The sequence below is a fragment of the Oryzias latipes genome, chromosome 6 (assembly GCF_053564925.1).
Source record: "Oryzias latipes strain Hd-rR chromosome 6, Olatipes_Hd-rR_3.1".
NCBI classification, from domain to species: domain Eukaryota; kingdom Metazoa; phylum Chordata; class Actinopteri; order Beloniformes; family Adrianichthyidae; genus Oryzias; species Oryzias latipes.
Genome location: NC_136242.1, coordinates 8,498,437 through 8,521,048, shown reverse-complemented (window position 1 = coordinate 8,521,048; position 22,612 = coordinate 8,498,437). Strand labels below are relative to the sequence as shown.

The window sequence follows — 22,612 nt, the reverse complement described above, 5'->3', positions numbered from 1 at the left end:
AAGAGCCGCATGTGGCTCCTGAGCCACGGGTTGCCGACCCTTGTCCTAGACAGACTGTCCGCCATAGGTGTCATAAACATACCTCTCAACTGGTTCTACTCTAACCTCTCTGGTCACACCCAATTTATTCCATTAAAAACATTAACTTCCCACACACACCCATGCTATTTATCATTTACCTTCTCCCTCTTGGTCAGATCTTCCGTAAATACAAGATTCACTTCCATTGCTATGCAGACGACACTCAGCTCTACATCTCCACTGAGACAAATTCCTCCCTTCCTCCCACTTCCCTCATCGACTCCCTACTTGCAATAAAATCCTGGTAATTTCCTAAATTTCCTAAAACTAAACAATGATAAAACCGAACTTCTCCTGATCGGCACTAAATCAAACAGTATCCAGAACTTCTCCATTCCCTTTGAAAACTCTTCCATTTCCCCCTCCCATCAGGTCAAGAGTCTGGGTGTCATCTTCCACAGCACCCTCTCCTTCACTTCACACATCAATAGCATCACCCGGTCTGCCTATTTCCACCTTCGCAGCATCCATCGTCTTCGCCCTTCCCTCAGTCCTCATTCCACAGCTGTCCTGGTGCACAGTCTTGTCACGTCCCGCCTGGATTACTGCAACTCCCTTCTTTTTTGCTGTTCTGCAGCAGTTCCATTGGCTACCAATCACACACCGAATTACATACAAAATACTTCTCCTGACTTTTAAATCCATCCACAACCTTGCCCCCCCCCCCCCCCCCCCCCCCCCATATCTATCAGATCTTGTTCATGTCGCCACCCCCACCCGTACCTTTGTCACTTTGGCTCTGGAACTCACTACCTCCTGACCTCAGAAACATTGGCTCTCTCTCACAATTCACCAAGAAACTAAAAACTCACCTCTTCCAACTTGCATACTTTCCTCCGTAACTTGTTATTCCTGGCCTATTTGAAATATTTATTTTTTTGCTTTTATTGCTTTCATTTTTATTTTCACTTTTATGTACGGCAACCTTGGGTTCCTAGAAAGGCGCATAACAAATAAAATGTATTATTATTATTATTACTGGCTTTAGCAGGAGGACATGTCTGGCCCTGCAGGGTTTGAGTCCCTGGTGGTGTAGTGTGTTATTGATGGTAGTCTTTGTTACTTTGGTCCCAGATCTCTGCAGGTCATTCACTAGGTCCCCCGTGGGGTTCTGGGATTTTTGTTCACCGTTCTTGTGATCATTTTGACTCCAACTTACCTGAGCAAAATGATTTACTCCATTCTACTTTGTGACTTAGTATTAATACATTTTTATAACATAGCTTTACTGCATAATTGTGTCATAATTGTTTTTTATATTGTTATCACTATTTTTGTTGTTCAAAAAAGTGTATGACAGCGGAACTGTTGTCACCGGTCTTTAGATTTCCGGGGACCTTTAACGGGGTAGGACTGGAGCGTTCCGGTTTGGTTTGGTTTGGTTCTGTTCTTCTTCGTGTAAACATTTTGAACCAAAACGGCAGACAGGAGAACTACTGGACTAATTCTGAAGAACTGAGAAAAGTCCGTCAGAACCTTCTGTCTAGACGGTGAGTAAGTGTCTTAGTTCCAGAACCTTCTCACCTCACTTCTTCTCTGTAGCTTCAGTTACGGGCTGGTCTCCGACCAGTGTTTTTCTACCGCTTTTCTGAGCCAAGGCACACTGACTTTCTCCTTGACAAAAATCCCGCAGCTCACCTGGATCCAAAATGAAAAAAGGAGAAACTCTATAGTCTGTATTGATGTACAGTCCCTCCATGATCTCACATGCATTTTTGTGATAATTGTGGCAGAAAAAGCTGGAAGTTGCAGCTGTTTGTTCTAAAAGATGTAATGAAAGTTAAGTTAGTTTTTAGTAATAATTTTCAACTAAATTATTTGACATTTTACCCTGGTAGTTATTTTTCCCTTCAGTTTATAACATGCAATTTTATGTAACCTCAAATAAAAACTAATATATTCTTTCAAAATAGTGATTTATTTTTTAATATTTATTTCAATGTTGGTGCAAAGGCCTGTAATGTTTGAATAATTATATGATATGTTTGATAAAATTTACATAAAAAGACTAAAATTATATTTATGTTTTCTGTAGCTACAAAAAAAGTGAACATGTTGAAGTTTGATTAGTTTTTCTTTTGTCTTAATGAAAGCTGCAGCTAAATCGCGGTACCGTCGTACCGTCATTCTTATGAAAGTTTCTTCATTTGGAGCATCGCAGTCTGAGTGAATCTGCCCCCCCCCCACCCCCGTTCACCTTTTGGACTTAAAATAACATTTATTAAATTGTTTGAACAATAGACATGATAGTGATTTGCGGTTTTAGTATGAACTCTGAACAGAGACAGAGTTTCTATGGTTGCTGTTTCCTTCTACCATGGGTGTTGAGTTTTCCATGGACCTCCTTGGATTTTGTGATCCCAGCTGCTGATGAGCTGAATAAAATAGAATAGATAAACTTTATTTATCCCACAAAGGGGACATTTTCTTGTCTTCAGCAGCAAAGAAAGGGTTAGGGTTTAGTGGTCAAAGAAGTGAAAACATGAGAGGCGTTGAGGGAAGCGGCCTTCATGGCAGCTTTACTGTCCTCAGTGAGAGCCTGTCTGGGTCAGATGTGGTCATTTTCCTTCTGCACAGTGATGTACATCCCTGTGGGGGTCTGGAGCGCCTCCCACGAGTTTAGAGTCCATTTTTAGTGGAATGGAGGTCTCTTCTTTGCCTTGTCTGTAGTTAGACTTTCTCTTTTCTGCTTGTATTCATCTGTCTTTATTTCAATGTTTGCCTTTTTCCTCTGAAGGATCTGGAAATGCTGAGCGTGTGCTGAAGCGGTTGTTTACTGCGGCTGCAGGCATGTGTGCCGCGGAGCAGACTGACCTGTATGCCGTCCTGGGAGCCCACCCCTCAGACTCAGTCCAGCAGCTCAGACGCCGATATCAGCAACTCGCCTTGCAGGTAAAAACTTAAGCTTCAGGAGTGACCCTCCCACTCTTTGTTTTTAATTATTTTGTATTAAGTTTCATAAATCAGAACAGACCAGATGAAACCTCATGCTTGTGCTGCATGACTGCAGGGCAGAGGTGGAGGTGGAGGGATCCCTGCAGCTTGAAACCCTTGTGTTTCTCTGATGGGGACTGCAGGCTTTAAATTAAAGCTGCAGTCTCTAATAAACTCAGATCTCTGTGAGTGGAGTGGAAATGCCAGGAAAGATCCTGTTCTGAAGAAAATCCTCTTCAGCAAACGTTTGTTAGGAACGTTCACAACAATACATTTATAGGAACTTTCAGGATTGACTGAGCGAAAATCAAGACAAAATGAACCAATTTTAAAAGAAGTAGAACCTCCCTTCCTGGTGTCCACTGCCTCGTCTACGAGGGTCTGTTCACACCAGCAGATCCACAGCCGCTTTATTTATTGAATACAGAATGGAATCAGAATCATGGCAGCCACACGGTGTGAACATACTGATGTGTGGTAGTGTGGGGTAAGATAACTGTCAATAATGTATTCATGGAGGTTTTTCAGTAATAAAACACTAGTTTTAACCACACACACAAAAAACTGCAACTTTAGAATGGATTCACCACAGAAGACTGAACAGATGTGCACTAATGTGACGGTGATACTGAGATGTGGATTGCATCAACAAGGTCATCATAACACAGGATGTCTTCTCGCACAACCAAACAAGCTCAGCATTCTCTTAGCGAATGTGTGCTTTTATGTAAAGCTGCCTTCATCCAGCTGGCGGTAAAAGCTGACCAGAGGAAGCTGTTGGTGTCTATTGTGACTCAACGTCACGCTGCAGCTCAATGACCTCCGTCTGGAGCGTCATCAGGACTCGGCGCACAGAGATATTGGGAGGTCGGTGTTGGACGAGTCTGTGCTTTCATCGCAGGCTAATGGGAAAAAAACTCCACTCCTTTTGTCTCCAACTGTCTCTTAATATCGGATGAAATGTCTTCAATTCTCCGGACCGCAGTGTTCCAGGCCCACATCAGCAAAGTCCTGCTACTTCTCAGGACAAATGTTCTCCACCACTTTCATCACGCAGTCTGTATCAAATTCTCTGCTTTGGAATCCATGTTTGTACCTCTTAGCTAGCTTTTGTGGGGTTTCATTTGTCTCACGTGAGAAACGTTGCTGTGCAGTAAAACACATTCCAGTTGCTTCATGTTTTCGCTCCGCTCCGTCCCACTTTGTCAAAGTTAGCATGTCTCGTCTGGTCATGCCTCTTGATGTTAAACTCCTTAAAAACAGTCACGGTCTCTTGCCGTGTTAGGCAGACATAGTTGTTTTGTGTTTCAATAAAAACATGGGCCAACTTCCACTTGTCCTAGAAGTGGCTGCCTCTTTTTCAGCCAATCACAATCAAGCATTGGTACACACACTTCTTAGACGGCTGTGGGTTGCAGATTATTGCTGTTATGACATGAGCTCAGGTGAGGGCAGGTGAAAATTTGGCTGGACTTTGGACATGGCTGGTTTACATGTTCGGCTGCTGTTGCCTGGCAACCACAACCCTGTATTTTGATCTGCATTATTCCATTTTCAACAGAGATATGTCTATCAAGAATATTTTCCTGTTATGGATCCATAGCATTTCTAATTTATAACAAATTCAATTTACTTTAGTTTAATTTAAAAAAAACTCAATATGCATTCACAAATTTGAACAATGTTTGTTTGGGAATTTGATGTCTATGCCTGTGACCCCCCTGACATATTTTTGACAGAGTCAACAGGACAACTGTCATATTATAAACAAAGAAAAGTCAAAACAAAGACAAATTGTGTTCGCAACAGACATGCTAAACGTAAAACTGAATGTTTTCAGATTTTTCTGCAAAGTTGTGCAAAAATTAGTCTTTCTGAATACTTTTTCTATTGACAGATTTCTCACCCCATACAGTAGGCGGCACAATAATCGGATGGTCGTTGTAATTCCAGCCTGTGCAACGCACAAATTGCAAAAGACGTCATAAACTGTGATTGAAAATGGTTACTTTAAACATGTACACATGCTAAAATATTCTAGTGCCATAAATCCCCTTTACCCATTTAATCAATTGAATGGAGCCCTGTTATTTAAGATGCCTGCCTCTTGTAGACGATGGTCATGTTTAGCATAATCCAAGTTATGCTAAAAAAAATTTCAAATAAAACTGTTGCAGTGAAATGGAAAGGATGGATTAGTTCTCTTTTGTTTGTGTTATTTGTTCATGTATTGCAAGGCACATTATCATCGCAATATTGATCACTAATATCCCACACCGCAGGTTTTCCTCATATTGTGCAGCCGAAGTGTGTGATACAGACATAGACTATACAAAAGAACTGGACAAACAGGAAATGCTGACGGGCTCACAGAAGCCAAAATCTCATGGACTGTGTCAGAATTCCCACCCTGACCCCTAACTACTAAAACATTATCCAGTGCAGCACTACGTAGAGCCCTGAAGTTTAAAAGCAATTCAGACACCACGCTCACTACTTTTATTTTATTTTAATGGTGTATATGGCGTCTGTGATTTCACAAAGTGAAAATCTAATTGATCTAAGCGTTTTGCAATGATTATTTATGAATCCCCTGTCTCCTGAAGATAAAAACGTTGATGGTTTATTTTAAAAAAAAAGAAATGTAAATACATTTTTTTGCCAAAAATTGCTCCGACGCTATGCGCAATTGTGGTCTATATTTGCTTATCTAGTGAGCATCGATGCACACTGGGAAATTTCTAGGGCACTGGGTTCTGGGATTGTAGATTCACAGGACTGTACTACATAGTGCACTGTGTGGAAGTAAGTTGGACACATCACTGTGGTCCATCAGGTTGCTGAACTAGAATCTATTGCTGTGAGGTTCTGCAGAACTTTGGCCCGCTTTGCCATCAGCATTTTGACTGATGCTAAGGTCATTAGCTGCTGTGCAGCTGCAGGGCTTCACTCGTTCTTATCTGAGCTGCTACGAAGCACCGCAATCCACGTTTTTATATGATACTGACAGCAACATGTCACAGTTTTGGTTCAGTTCCCGTCCCACGTAAAAACTAAGTAGTTCATTGTTGTGTCCAAATTCCTTCCCTACTCTCTATGTAGCGTGTTCAGCGTTTGTAGTGCTGTCCGAATCTACAATTCCAAAATCCAGTGCCCTGGAAATTTCCCAGAAGACTCATAAACGATCGCCGCATAACGCTCACATCAATTAGATTTGAACTTTGTGAAACCGATGACGTTGTATCATTTCCAATACCCCCTACTGCTTACTAACCTCGTCTGGCTCCAAATGGTTGCATCTGACTGAAAAGGCTTCATTTCAGTGGAGCCTGAAGGAAGGCATTTTCAATGGACGACGTCACACTCGCTCAGTCCAGTTCTCTTATACAGTCAATAGGTACAGATTGTTTGGTGTCAGTGTGCCCTTCATTTGTGTCTTCTAATGTCGCTGATGCTGAACCGTGTGTCTTCAGTTCCACCCGGACCGTGTGGGGGGACAGCGATCCTCAACCGCAGAGTCTGCTCTGAGCAGGTTTTTGGAGGTAGATGCCGCCTGGAAGATCCTCAGTGACCAGAACACGAGGAGGGAGTATGACTCCCAGAGGAGAGGTGGGCTTCCCCTCCGTCTGTCTGTCTGCCTCACGTGGATCTATTTACCCACAGCAGCTGCTTTTCTCACACGTAGCAGCAACACTTTAGCTATTTCTGAAAATCACCTCACATGTGGGAGAGGCTAACTGGAGGCTTGATGAGGTATGAAGAGCCAAGCATGCTGCAGATGTTGTCCAGGTTAAAGCAACCCTACAAACTAGTGTGACTGCAAACATTTGCAGCTTACCTGATTGTTTTCTGGTGTCTGCGGTCAAAAGTTTTACTTGGAACATCTTCTGATGGGACGGGCTTCAGATGTAACTCTCTGATCCTTGATGCTCAGAAAACTGTATGATATTTGCCTTCTCCAGGACTTTTCTAAAAGGATGCAGGTCTTTTCTTTATACAGATCTTAGTCTTTGTTCTTTTGGAACCAAAACAAACCATAAAAATCTTTGGTTCTGGACGTCAGTATAAAAAAGTGACTGCTTCTTTTGCTTTTGGAATAGTCCAGTCGCAGTGTGATCCTGGAGAGTTGGTTTAGTGGTTTAGGTTGATGGAAGCTGACATTTCCTGTAAAAGGCAGTCATTGAATCATGTTTGACCCAAACCAGTGAGGAGCAGGATTCATTACGCCTGCTCCCGTCTGTGCTGGCACACGGCACATTGCGCATGAGTTTTCGACTTGGACGTCTGCTCTGACCGCACGCTTGTGCCAGCCTGCTGCGTTCAGGTGATGCAGGTGCAGACCCACAGAGGAAAAAAAGTTCACTTCCTGTTTTTGCATCAGTATGTGTTTCTCCACGCTCCTGTTTGTCCTTTTCTATCATGGTTTGAACCTCCTTAAATTATCAGGAGTTTAGCAGCTTTTATTGCTCTCTCAGTGTATCGCTAATTAAAAGTGACGCATAGGTTAGCACTAATTATTCAGCGTCATTATGGATGCACAGCCACACGAGTCGATAATGACTGTTACAGTTCAGGAAAGACCTGTAAAGAAAGCGAGAATCTCAGTCTGGCCTTCATGCCTCATCTTTCTGTTTGGTTCAAAAATCTTGAGACAGCTCTCAAGCTCCAGTGGAAGGCTGACCATTTACCCCACAATGCAACTGAACTCCTCTTCATCAGACACCAACACACCAATAGGATTTTGGATTGAAAGTAAATGTTTTACATGCTCTGATTTATGCTCATGATCACATTATAGCAGCGCTTTGCAGACCACAACAATACTTGATTTTATACACAGTACAGACCAAAACTTTGGACACACCTTCTCATTCAAAGAGTTTTCTTTATTTTCATGACTATGAAAAATGTCCTTCTTTAGTAGTTTTTCCTTTAATTGAACTCACCTGGAAAACTAATGACCACAGGTGTCTGAGATGGATGTCAGTGATCCAAAGAGCCCAAATACACAATATCATCCATCAGTTTGATTGAAAAACAAAGAATTTGATCTTTTTGACACTTTGCTTAATAACTTGGAATGCACGGTGCGACAGTTGTTACCACACTATAGTAAGTATGCATAATATTAAGAAACCAGCTTTCTATTGTTACTAGGACGCTGCTAATAAAGTTGTTCAAATGGATTCACATTTTATAATATATTTAGAAAATACAGGTTTTAGTTTTTTTTACATATATATGGGACATCCGTCGCACCTTAAAACTTAGAGATGGAAGTTGGGGTCCAATTTCTAGGCTTGTACTTCCACTATATCACATTTAATGGTTCCTAAATGAAATCTAGTTTACAAATAAAGTTTAAAGCAGCTGCAGATGTTTTACAGAGGATGAAGATACCTCTACCCTCAAAAGTTAAGGGAAAGAGGAAGCTAAAACCAAACAAAATCCGATGCCCACTTTAACCTGACACAGGCCGGGCTTTGAAAATATTGTCAACATTAAACTGGTCCGTAGCCTGAAAAAGTTTAAAGACCACTGATCTAAGGGACCATTCTACCCCCCAAAAACCAAGTAGCAAATTAAGAGGATTTAGTCTCTCATTGTAGAAACCACTGACAACTTCTGCTGTCTATCTCTATGACCGATAATGGGACCACTATTGCTACTTTTTGCTCCCAGTAATCCTGATTTGTACTTTTGCAGCTGAGGCACTGAAACAGGACTGGCCAGTAGACTATACAGTCCACCTGGAGGACATGAGCTTTGACCCAGGTAAGAACTGCTGCCACATGACCTCGACACATCAGACTTTAAACTAAATCTCAAATCTAAATTTTAGGTTGACTATTTGAACACCTGTCCGGGGACTACAGATGAAAAATAGCCTTTGGGCTAATTCTGGCATATTGCAGCCATGCTTTTAATGTGCACTGTCCCTGTTAAATAAACGAATAAATAAAATCAAAGGAAACTTTCATTCCAGGTGACTCATGTCGACTGGGCAATACTAAAATTTTTTACAACTTCCTTAAGTTGGTTATCCTAGTCACTTTGACATTGGGAGTTGGGTCATCTAGACCCCACTAGACAGTGCTCTGAACCTTTTTTCTTCAATGATTTGTGATCTTCACTGGTGTCCATGGATTACATGAAATCCTCTTCACCTTTATCCCCCTTTGTCATGGTAGGGAGAACACGTCAATGGTCACCTTGACCGCATAGGATAGCACAAGGGTCAACGCTGAGTTTTGAAAGAAGGCCAAATCACACAAACCTGTTCAGCTCCTTCAGCTTTCACCGCCAACAAACAGACAGGAAAAGAATAGCACGAAAAAGGAAATTCTTTGAACTACCGTAACTCTTCAGCTGTTTTTTTTACGCAACAGTTCTACGTAATTAACGTCATTACAGTCAATTCTGAAGCAGCGAGAAGCAGCTTTTCTCAGCTTTCTGTCGTAGAGTTATAGTAGTTTACAGAGCATTATTTCCTGTCTTCAGAGACTGCTCCAGTGTTAAAGACCCACTCCCATGAAAATGGTGTTTTTGCTGTTTTTAACATGTTCTTCGCACAGTTTTATCATCATGGAGGTCATATATAAATATAATTAGGGTTGAAACAACATTTCTGAGTATTTCTTTACTCAAATTGTCGTAAATCAGAGCAGAGGAAAAATGCTATGCATTGCCGCGGGAAGGTCTTAAAAGCACTGAATTTATGAAGTGAGGGTTAATGGCCGACGAAGTGTGTTGGGTTACGTTCCAAAAAGAACCCGTGATAGGCAAAATCCGTGAAGTAGAAACCTTTATTTTATTTTCAATTATATATTTTTTACAATTATTATACAATTAAATACTCTTTTATACATTGAAAAGAAAGAACAGACAATTTTAAAGGCTCAAGCATTTGTTTCACACATAAAAGTACTTTAGAAACGTTTTTTTCAACAAATAACTTCTGTAGTGTAACTGTCAAATAATAATTTTAATCATTGATGTGAACAGAAGGCTTCAAATTGCGGAGATTAGCCCCGCCCACCGCGACCCGAGTAATTGGATTAAGCGGGAAAAAATTTAAAATAATCATGAAAAAAATACAAAGTACAGTCGTACAAATAGTGACTCAGGTGTATTTCACAGCTCTTCAGACTGAGCCGCTGCATCCTGACTCCGCTCTGCAGTGTTTTCTTCTTTTGAAGCCCGTGGTGCAGCTGTGTTTGTTCGGGAGAAGAACATAGTGAGTGATGGCCAGTTGTTGTCGCTCTTTTTCTATGGGTTTTAGAGAAACTTGAAATTGCAAGATGATTTGCACGTACGTAATGTAAATTTGGCAAGCTGATTTACGTACCTGTACATATTAAACTGCAATGTTATTGATGGTAGAGAAGAAGCGGAGTGACTTTTTAGCCAATCAGAATGCAGAACACAATGCACAATGCAAATCTGTGAAGTAGCGAAACCGTGAAAAGTAAACCGTGTTATAGCAAGGGATCACTGTACTGCTTTTTAACGAACGCCGTGGAAGCCTGAACCGTCTGACGCGAAGTGGAGGACGGTTGCTTCCGCGAAGTGCATTAAAAAGTAATAACACACACTTCGAAGGCCATGAACCCGCTTATACTATGGTCACTTTTAAAAGCAATACATATTAACCAGTTTTTAGTCCTTAATTCTTGTTTTTTTTTTTTTCGATTTGGATTGCTTTTCTCAAAAAGTGATCCGGCGCATCAGTTGAGTATTTTCTAAACATTATTGTAAGATGTTTTCTGGTTTAATAACATTTTACATTATTTACACTGTGAAATATAGTTTTTAAACACATTTTTTAAAGGTCTTTTGCTGAATCCTACCTGATTGTGTTACGTTTTAATGAAAAATACCAGGGGACAAAAATGAACCAGAGGGCCAAACGTTAAAAAGGGGCCAGAAGGATCGCTGGAGGCTGAAGCCAGTTCTGCTGTGCTTTATAGACTAACATTTACAAAACAGAAAAGAGGAAGCTGACTGAGCCGCTGTTGTTTCAGACGACCGCATGTTTGTGTGCGACTGTCGCTGCGGAGGAGGGTTCAGCATCTCGGAACAGGAAGTGGAGGAGACGCAGCAGGAGGACGGGAAGGAGGGAACGCGCAGAAGCGTGCTGGTCTGCTGCGACACGTGCTCGCTTAGTGTGTGCGTCACCTGGACATCCAACTGGAAAGCTCAGCTCCATGGAACGTGACTGTGGAGGTTCATGAGGACGGCTGTCACGGTCTGGATACACGGTGACCTTTCACCTGCAGTGGATGTGTCATGTGACAGTCTCACAGCTAGTCCTGAACGGTTGTTAGAGCTGAGCAATGAATCTTAATGTACTTTAAAAAAAATTTTATGACACATCGCATAAGTCATTTATTGTTCATTATAAAAAATATATATATATTTTTGAGTACAAAATAAATAAATACAAATCTGACCAACCTTCTCCTTTAATGTTTCACTCCAACGGTTCTGCCTGCAGTCTTTCAGATGGATTATTACATTTTTAAATCCAGATTTTTCTACAGTAAAAATGTTTTTGTTGTTCTGCAGCTCTGTTTTAAAGTTTTAGTTTCACTTTGAACCATTTTCAGCGGCATAAAAAGCTCCTTTTTTTTTAAACAAAAAAAGAAAAGTTACAAACCTTGAAAAGTCTACATTGAATTGATTATTGAAAAAAAGGTTTAACTTTGTTTTAAAATCTTTCATTGTCATAAAAACCCCAAACATTTATAAGAAAAAGATGCATTAATGATGGCTTCTTGCTTCAGATTGTTTGTGAAAATGTTGATGGACAGAAATCAAAGCATCAGTACCTCTGGATCTAGGTCTTTCATACCTTTGGTATCAGTGGTAAGTAAAGTCTGTATTGACACCCAGAGGGTGTGGGGGGCAGAGGCGGGGTGTGTCTGGTGGGGAGGGGCTTTTGTGACAGCCAGCTGTTAATTGAAGGCGAGAAGGAATATTAATGTGATGGACACATGCTGTGCACAAAATCACTCCCAGCAGCACTTTAGATCACTTTCACCCCTCTATCACAACCCCACCTCCAGAGTAGCCCCTCCCCCCCAGCTCTGCTCACACCGCTTCCCTGTCTACAGGTTTTTTTTTGCTCTTCAAAGTGAATTACTGGGTCTGTGTCACTGGTGGCTCTTTACCTTAAAATCACTGATCCATGTTCAGTAGCATTCCAACAGAAAACACCTTCATACAGCACACTCACACTTCCATGCACTTCACAACTGCCCCTCCCTACAGAAGCAGCCCCCCTGCCCTCACCAAATGTGTAAAGAGTGAGTACAGTTCTAGTCAAATCCACCCAAATAGACATCACACCTGAAGGTCATAGGACTGGATCTTTCATGGAGCTCCAGGTGGAGGGAGATTGTCAGTGATCTTGCATTTCTTCCATTTTCTAATAACTGCTCCAACAGCAGGTCTCTTCTCTAACTGTTTATTGCAGATTGGTTCATCTCAGTCTGATTCAGGTCTACAATCTTATCCCTGGTGTCCTTAGACAGCTCTTTGGTCTTGGTCATGGTGGAGAGGTTGCAGTTGGTTCAATGAAGATAATGAGTGGAGGATAGAAGAACTTCTGAAGGGTCTGTGAGGAACCCAATTCTTGGTTTCTATATCAAACCCTAAACATATATTTTAGAATAAAACCAGGCAGTAATGTGAAAAATGTCCGTGACCACTGAACTTTAACACCTCATGATAGATTTGAGTGATACTGTTTAAAATCGTAACTTCAGGTTCTTCACAGCCGAAGAAATGAATTCATTACATAAACTGAAATAGGAAGAACCATAACATTGTAATATACAAAATAAGTCATCAGAAGGACAGTTTTCTCATTAACCATGTTGTCAACACTTTTAACATTTGTCTTAAAAATGTTTTTTTATTTCAGTTTCCTGGACTTCCATGACTCTCAATAAAACCCCCTTGTCTGACATTCAAATGTCACATTAAAACAGCGAACTACCGTAATTTGCACGTGATGTAGAAGTCCAGAAATGGTCTGTGATTGCCGGACACAAATACATATGACCTGCATGTTCATCGGACGTCTAAAGTTTCTTCTGTCATTCTATTGTACATCGAGTGCAACACCATGAGTTTCTCTTTGATGTTGTCAAATATTTCTGTACAGTTGGGGCTTTCAAAATGACCAAGTACCATGACATAGACCGTAAAGTGTATTTGTTTCCCATTTTTGAGCAACAAAAACAGCCTATGCCTTGAAGGTTAATTTCTGACTATCTGTGGATTTATTTACCAAAAAAGGAAAAATTCTTTAAATGTCCTTTTGTGATTTTCAAAGTAACAACTGAGGCTGCGATAAGAGTTCACCTTTTAGTGTTGGATCTTGCTAATCCTTTCGGTACAGCTCATATCTGTGTTTGTTAGCAAATTAAGTCATTTTAAAAAACATTCAAGCTTTTTTTTATAAGTTAATCCCTAAATTACAGAAACAAGAAATCACTGAAGTCCTTAAAACACAGACACAAAGCCCAAGCAAGGAAAGCTGTTTCATAAAGGATTTTTCCATTTGCAGCTCAAATAAGGATGTGAACCTGCAGAGTGTTGCTGCAGTACGGCTCAAGGGATGGGGTTTTGTGTATGTGTGTGTTTGCGTGTGCGTTTATGTGAGTGTATACACATGTACATGTTCATGAGTTTACGTGTGTCTGAGTAATGTGTGTGTGTGTGAGACACAGCAGCAGCTGTCTCTGTAACAAGAAGCAGTGGGACGTCCCACTGGGAGCTGACTAATTGGCTGAGGCAGGCAGCTCCTCAGAGATCCGCTGCTCTTGTCAAGGCATTAGCACCTTGTTATCCTTTTTTGATCATCTACCCTCTGATAAATTGAGTCAGAGCTTGTTTGTTGTGCTGACAGTAAAAACAGTGCAGAGAAGGATTCTTCCCTGAAAACAAAGAGTTTATGACCTGAAGATCACATCACCTCTCTGGTGGCAGCAGGGTTTCTGCTTGAGTCAGTGTGTTGTTAATCAGCTAGTAAAAGTTAATAAAGAAACAAAAAAGACTGAGATCAGTTTTTTCGTAAGGGCTGCTTATAGTTCCTCAAAGATGGAAAGATGGTTCTGCAGCAACTTATGGTTTGTAAACCACAAGATGGGACAAGGATGTTAATGGACACATTTACACTCAACGACCACTGTATTAGATCCACATTGCTAGTACTGGGTTGGACCCTCTTTTTCTTTCAGAACGGCTTTAATCCTTGGTGGCAGAGATTCAACGAGGTTCTGGAAACACTCCTCACAGAGTTTGGTCCATGTTGACGTGACAGCATCACACAGTTCCTGCAGATTTGTCGCCTGCACATCCATGATGTCACTCTCCCTTTCCACCACATCCCAAAGGTTATGACATGGTGCCTTGTCCTGCTGGAAGTAGCCATCAGACGATGGTCCACTGTGGTCAGAAAGGGATGGACATGGTCAACAACAATCCTCAGGTAGGCTGTGGGGTTTGAACCATGCTCGGTTGGTACTAAGGGGCCCAAAGTGTTCCAAGAAAATGTCCCCCACACCATTTCACCACCACCACCAGCCTGAACCTTTGGTACAAGGTTGGATGGATCCATGTTTCATGTTGTTGATGTCAAATTCTGACCCTACCATCTGAATGTGGCAGCAGAAACAGACTTATCAGACCAGACAATGTTTCTCCGTCTTCTATGGTACAGTTTTGGTGAGTCTGTGTGAATTGTTGCATCAGTTTCCTGTGCTGACAGCAGTGGTACCCGGTGTGGTCTTCTGCTGCTGTAGTCCATCTGCCTCCAGGTTGGACGTGTTGTGTTTCAGAGATGATCTTCTGCAGACCTCGGTTGGAACCAGTAGCCCTGTGAGTTCCTGTTGTCTATCTATAATTTGGAACCAGTCTGACCTCTGGCATCAACAAGACATTTCTGCCCACAGAAGTGGTGCTCACTGAGATTTACTCTTTTTAGAACCATTCTCTGTAAACCTTAGAGATGGTTTTGGGTGAAAATACCAGTAGATCAGCAGTTTTTGAAATACTTATACCAGCCCGTCTGGGACCAACAACCATGCCGCATTCAAAGTTGCTTCAGTCACCTGTCTTCCCCATTCTGATGCTGGTTTGAACTGCAGCAAATCATCTTGGCCATGTCATGCCGTGGTGGCTGTGGTGCAGTGGTAGGGAGAATATTGCAGGTTCAATTCTGCCTTTCCCCATGTGTCAAAGTGTCCTTGAGCAAGACGCTAAACCCCACCTTGCCTCTGGTGGAAGGTTGGTGCCAGTGTTCGGCAGAGGAGCCGCAATCAGTGTGTGAATGGTCGAGTGGGTTTGTGACAGTAAAACACTTTGCCCTATACAAGTATGCGCCATGTCTACATGCCTAAATGCATTGAGTTCTGCCATCTGATTGGCCGTTTAGAAATTTGCATTAACTAGCAGTTGGTGTGGGTAATAAAATGGCCAGTGTGTGTGTGTGTGTGTGTGTGTATAGTGTATATGTTTTATTATCACGATCCCCAGTTGCTGCTTTTTTTGATCTGATGGTTGATAACTGGTGTGCGTTTGGAGTACAGCTGCCATGTTGCATTTTTCTTTTGGTAATGTTTTGTTTGTCTCATATTTTGCATTTCACAATTTCTCACTCCACCTGCTGTGCATGAAAATGAGGATGCCGTGATGGGGAGCTGCCCTCTGGATGGAGCAAAAATAGAAAGAAGGGCATTGTACCCCAGCCACAGGAAAGCTGCTTCAGCCCAGGTTAAGCGTGAGTAATCTGTGTTGGCTCACAGGCCCCCAAGGGGGCCATGGTCCCCCACACCCACCCCTGTCTTTTCTGCCTAATCTGCTCCTCTCTGAGTGCCCCTTGCCCTTCTCGGGCCTCTCGGCTAACCTCCCACCACCCCATTGTTCGGATTATCAGTGAGACTGGGAGTGAACTAACACCCCCCATCCAAAGAGAGGGGCCTCAGTCCAGTCAGAGTTATAGTTTTGAACATTGAGTGAGAATGAAGAGGGAGAAACCGATGTTAGCGCTAACTTCTTGTTATTTTGACCCCCTCAGCTTGTTCAAAAAACAGAAACCGCTTCACAGTAATGTAGGGATAATGTGAAAAACTCCAAGGATGTGATAAACACAGCGTTTGTTTCACTTCACAGATTTTCAGGATAGACGCACTTCATTTTCATTAATTGTTTTCATTTAATGGTCTCACTTGTGTTCAGTGGGTCTGACTTATTGGCGCGAAAACTAAAGAATTGTAAAAGAAAAACCTTTTCAATGTGGCATCAATGTCAACGTTCTGTTGGGATTAAAAGCTGACTTTGTCAGTCAGTCTATCCAAGTTCATCATTCAAACAGCCGTGAACTCAACGCTGCTTAACAGACGAGCAGCAACACCTGGCCGTAATGCGCTTTCAGGTTGGTAGTAGACAGTCGGAGGTTGCAGGTGAACTTTATTTGTGTCCAGGAGTGTAGTGACACACCGCAACCATGACCAATACCTGATGACCTATGCACTCAGACATGGTTTAGTAAATTTACCAGATGTGAAAGTTTGTAGGGTTTCCAGACAAACCATTCCCAACCGTCTCCACCGCTTGGACTTGAATGCCAGACAACTGTTACAGGTGACTACACTGGCACCAAAACACTGCAGTGAGCGTTTGCAGTGGGAACTGGACCAGGGTTGGGCAAACTGTGTCCTGGGAGCCACATGCGGTCCGTTAAACTAATGTGGCCCGCCAAACTGCGATAAATTATATTGATATTTCTTCTGTTATTTATTCTATTTTTTCCACTGTAATGCTGGTGCACAACAAATAAATGGACCATTTAGGTGCTAAAAGTTATTCTGCGCTCATGTGGTGTTGGAAGATTTGTTGTTTTTCTGACGTTCATGTGTGTTACTGAGTCAGATTGTCATTTTTCCAATTATTCTGACACCACATGAACGCAGCATTTCTCTAAACGTCCGTTTTTCCCTGAGGGACGTCAACCCAAGAACAAAAGCCACAATATTGAAAAGGAATTATCCAAAATGTTATGTTCCAAAAGATTTTTATTAATTTTTACTCAAATATTTTGTTTGTTTTGTCCCAGATTCCATGTTTCTTTACTTATAAGGTGGATTTCCAAATCACTCCATGCATTTCTTTGCTCCTGGTCTGGCCCTTTTGACAAATTTTAGAACCCTTTGTGGCCCAGGAGTTTATTTTTATACAGAGACAACTAAAAATGCAAAGAATCAAAAGTCACACACAATTAAAGTTTTACTGCACTTTCTGTCTCCCGGTGTGTGCCAAGGTTATCCCTGCTAGAATTTGTATCCCCCTGTTGTAGCACTGATATTTTGTGTCCAAAAGCACAAAAAAGATGATGCGTTTTATCAAGGGGCTGCTGAGGGTTTGCAGTTATTTTACATCTTCAACCTTAGACAACAGCAGTCATAGCCCAAAACGGAGCTCTGTTTGGCTAATTTAGGACTGGAAACATGATCTAGGAAACTGATGTTGTTATGGAAGTAGTTGCCAAAAGACAATAAAATTGTCAAAAATATTTAAACAAGCCTGGAGTCTGTCTTCTTTTATGCATAGGAATAGAAATTCTAGTGGGGATACAGTTGGATGCATCTCAGATGAGTTTAGTAACAACTGATCCAAGCCTCTGAAATCATCATTCATTTTTTCAAAGTATGTCTTTGTTTTTATTTATTTTAAATTTCAGCAGCAGTGTTTCAGATTTCAGTTTCTAGTTGTTGTGTATCAACTTTCAAAAACTTTGGGCCTCATTTGGCACCATAATCTTCACGTATAATACAACTTTAAAACACAAACCAACGTCTCTGAATCTTTATGGCTTTGCCCCATGAGACATGCTGGGAAAGTCTTTTTAGTCTAAATGTTGATTCATGTTCCGACTCCTAGAGTAGTGGAGATTGTGTGTTTGTTAATGTGGAGGAGCAAAACACGATCAATGTAGTACTTAAAACTATCACTTATTTTCTAGTTGTAGATTTTTTTTTCAGTGAAACTGCTCCAACTGAAGATGTCAAACTTTGTTCTGATTACACAGCTGGGGGAAAAGGCCACATTTTACTAAGACAGTAAAAGGAATAAACCAATAAAGATGTTAGCTGCATTTAAGCTTCCGTTTGTTTTTTAAGAATATTTGAAGCAAGAAACAAAAAAAAAGTGAAGATCTTCAACCAAGCAGAGCACTCTCTAAGTTGCTGATTTAGGCTTAGGTTTCATTCCAACTTCAATAAAAAACTGACATAAAGACTCGACGTTTCCTTTCCTAGTTCAAAAAGTCCAATGGACTTGTCTTAAGATGGAATAAGAATGCTGATAAAGTGTTTGGTTTGCTTTCACACACACCGGAAAACCAAAGACGGAAGTAGACCACATCAGCAGAACGAACATCTGTTCATTTGGAGGCATTTGTCCAAAACAAGTTAACAAGCTTTGACCAAGATGGAAAAGGAGGCACTAAGTAGAAAACCTGTTAGTTCTATTTGTCTGACCATGATATACTGTATATCATTCACCACCTGCAGTTTGGCACTGCTTTCCATTTAACCACATGACCCTGTCCAACTTTTTAATGAATCAACTGCTTCAGACGTGTGGACCTTTTGGACCTTCCCTGGGTTTTCTTTCTCTCTCTGTTCTGTGAAAAGTCTGTTTTCACTCTTATCAAACAAAGTAAGTGAATGTTGTAGAGGGGATGCAGAAACTTCACTTTTTAGTGACCTAAAACAAAACTTTGTACAGAACAAAACCTAAATAGCTAAAACTGAAATCTGACTGAAGAGACGTATCTGTGAAGACTCTCGTTCATCCTGGATAGTTCCATTTTAAGAAGTAGAGATATTAGGAATGTGAGTAAAGATTAATTTGGGATACAGCAAAATGTGCATGAAATAAGTCAGCAACCTTTGGCAGTTAGGCTCTAGGCCAGTGTTTTTCAACCAGTGTGCACGCCACTGGGGTGCCGTGGGAAATGACCCATTCACTGATGTAAAAACATTTCCCATGTCCAGGAAATCAGCTCTTTGTTCATCCAAACAGGCCCTGATAAAACACTGAGTAGTTAGGAATATGAAAGATCATAAAATTATTTTTTCTTTGTGTTTATTTGTTTCTATTAAAGACATTTTGAGAAGAATGACGTTACCGCGATTTAGCCGCAGCTATAACTGTTTTCTGAAAAGTCCCGCCCCTTTAAATGTCTCCACCAATCATTCTTGGAGGCTTAATTATACGTCATCAGTCTGACCAATCACAAGTGGTTAAAATTTTCACTTCCTTGTTCCGATTTAGCTCATAAAGTCTCTCAGTTCCAACAAATAACAGCTAAAGCTTGTCTTGCACTCCATCTTCCATGATGCATTGGGTTAAAGTGACAGCGTCTCAGCACAATGAGTCTTCCCTGTTACATGTCTTGAAACCACAACAAACACACATCAACCAGTTTTTCAATTTTCTTGATGAAATTTAGAGGTCAACAGTTTAGTTTCTCCTTCACGGTTTGTGTTTATTAACAGCCAAACATCCCAGAGATTGGTCCAAGTCATCTTTCTAACTGAAACACTTTTCTAAAAATGTCTGGATTATTTTATATGTTAAACATAAAAAGAAGTAATAACAACATTTAAGAAACAGGATTGAGGTGAAGTGGTCAACAGACACAATTAAACTAAATTGAAACAATTTAATCATCTAAAAAGAAATAAAACATTTTTGTTAAAGTTTTCAAAAACTTTATCTTTGATTAAGACAAAAGAAAAACTAATAAAACTTCAATTCAATTCAATTCAATTTTATTTGCATAGCCCAGAATCACAACAACAGTCGTCTCGATGGGCTTCGAAGTAAAACATGACCTCAAAAGTATCATAAATAAAAAGAGTTCAATAGGAAAATACTAAAATGAACTAACAAACTGACTAAGCTATACTGGCATCCCTGCCCTTAGACCCCCCTTCGCGGTAAGGAAAAACTCCTAAAAAAACGGAAAAACCAAGAAACCTCAGTGGTGTCCACATGAAGGAGGGATCCTCCCCCAGGACGGACAGGCGAGTTACCAGAACTCCATAACATGAATTAACTTATCTAACACGACAACTACACATTTAAAGTCCAGCAGACGAGCTTCATCCAGCCGTGGTTGGAGGGAAAGTCAGGGGCACGAGTCGAGCCGGAGACAGGAACCACAGCCAGGTGTAGGAGCAGGAGCAGAGAAGAGGTACACGGCCAGGAACAGGAGCACGGATGAGCCAACTGGAGTCTGGAAGCACTCCCACTCCCCAGGAGGGGAGAGGGAAAGAGGGACAATACATGAATCGCACTGCACCAAACAGAGGCATGGAGAATTAAATGATGAATAATGATCAAAAATAGAGAAGAGAGGAAGGGTAGAAGTAGATGAGAAAAGAGGACAGAAACCCAGTGCACCATAGTTACCCCAGCTTCAACTTCTAGCAGCCTACTAACAACTAATTGTTATTGATTTATATTTCAACACATTAACATTAAGTAAATAATCTCTGAATACTAGCTAGTCTGATAATAAGCCTGTCCAAAGAGGAATGTTTTCAGTCCAACTTTGAATGTAGAAACTGAGTCGGCCTCTCTTACATGAGCTGGGAGTTTATTCCATAAGGCAGGGGCTTGGTGACTAAACGCTCTACCTCCAACCGTACTTTTACTAATTCGAGGAACCACAAGCAGTCGAAGAGCAAAGTGTCCTGTTTGGGTGGTAAGGGACTATGAGATCTTTAATATAGGACGTGTTCACTTTTTGTGTAGCTACAGAAAACATAAATATAATGTTAGTCTTTTTGTGTAAATTTTATCAAACATATTGTGATCATATACTTGTTCAAAAATTACAGTTGCCTTTGCACCAACATTGAAATAAATATAAAAAATAAATCCCTATTTAGAAAGAATATATATATATTTTTTGAGGTTACATAAAATTGCATGTTAATAAACTGAAAGGAAAAACAACTACCAGGATAAAATGTCAAATAATTTAGTTGAAAATTATTACTAAAAACTAACTTAACTTTTATTACAACTTTTAGAGAAAAAAACAGCTGCAGCTTCGAGCTTTTTCTGCCACAATTATCGCAAAAATGCACAAGAGATTGCAGAGGGACTGTACATCAATACAGAATATGGAGTTTCTGCTTTTTTAATTTTTGGATGCTCAAGGATAAAGTGTGCCTTGGCTCAGAAAAGGTGGAAAAACACTGGTCTAGGCTGATGACGTCTCATAGTCTTGGGATGAACTTGGACCCCAGATGAATGAAACTCAGAACAAGGCTACTGTTGGTGGTTAGAGACCAGACCATTCCAAAGCACCACTGGTTGAAAGACGGAATGAAAGAATGGGGAACTGTCTAGAATGCAGAGAAGGACAACCGCACATTAGAAACTGGGAAAACCTTCCAAACAGCTCTTAAACAATGGCAGAAAACAAAGCGGTCCTGCCAACATTGATGATATTATTGTTTTTCTTTGGTGTTTTATTGGAAATAACCTTTGAAAACATCTTTATCACTAATATTGTGCTATTGTATTGTGTTGTCAATGTAATTGTTGAACCTTTTATCCTGCCTTAGGACAACAGAGGAAATTTAGCTCCTGTTCTAACTCAGGCTGAAACATTGATTAATATGCACTGTCCTAATTCAAATAAATAAATAAATTCATGAATTTAAAGGCAAAGACATGATTATGATGAGAAGATTGGCGGCCCATTTAACCTTAGCTTTACAGTGAAAGTCTATTTGATAATGGGTTGTAGTGACATAACAACCCAGTGTGTCTGAAAGTGAGACAGATTTTCTTTATTAAAATTATGCCTAAGCCTCACAACAGAAAATGCTGTGAAAAGGCTCATCTGGACTTGGCTCTTTAGGTTGGAGACAATTTAGAAAACCTCTTGAATAAGAGATCACCCCTTTGAAACATTCCTGCCGACTGAAGATGACAAAATAAAAGATGGATTTGTCTGAGGTCAGAACAAAATACAGGCTCTACACTGAAGGAGACATGAAAACAAGCAGCAGGTATGATCAAGTGAAATATTATCAAAGTCAAAACTTATTTACATAAAAAATAAACAGAATTACACTGACTAATTAGCAACACTCTTTGTCTGTAAGGTACAAGGCTGGACCCACCTCAGGTCAAAGTTCAGGAGCAGCATTTACCTCAGCGGGAACGGCTTCTGTTCAAGGGGAGAAGATTGAGATTCCAGGGTAAAAAAACAATTATTAAAACCCTCACTGGGATTTAAACATGAGACATTTTTGCTCAGATGTGGCACATCTTTTCTCCCCTGACCTGTGGTATTTTCAGTATCTGAATCAATTGCCTTCATTTACACCAATCCGCAGTTCTCGGGTTTTGGTCCAGATGAAACCAGACTTCTCCACAGGAGATGGTTCTCTTTGCTTACTGTACTTTAAGCAAAGTTCCATGTTTGAAATATGTAATGATAAATCCTTTAGAAGCCATTCTTTCTAGACAATTCTTTGAGGGTGACTTGTGTGGCTTT

The 22,612-nt window shown here is 40.7% G+C and overlaps 1 protein-coding gene across 2 annotated transcripts; it reads left to right on the top strand.

Moving 5' to 3' along the window:
* Positions 1–1,421: 1,421 nt before the first annotated feature.
* Positions 1,422–11,785, top strand: dnajc24 (DnaJ (Hsp40) homolog, subfamily C, member 24). Of its 2 annotated transcripts, none has more exons than XM_004069381.5 (5): positions 1,422–1,571; positions 2,819–2,973; positions 6,489–6,624; positions 8,722–8,790; positions 11,040–11,785. In XM_004069381.5, the coding sequence occupies exons 2-5, from the start codon at positions 2,872–2,874 to the stop codon at positions 11,231–11,233; spliced, it is 501 nt and encodes a 166-aa protein (XP_004069429.1). In that variant the 5' UTR covers positions 1,422–1,571; positions 2,819–2,871; the 3' UTR covers positions 11,234–11,785. The 2 variants fall into 2 exon arrangements, with proteins under 2 accessions (XP_004069429.1, XP_078805375.1); XM_078949249.1 differs by having other exon boundaries at positions 1,441–1,575.
* The last annotated feature ends 10,827 nt before the right edge of the window (positions 11,786–22,612 follow it).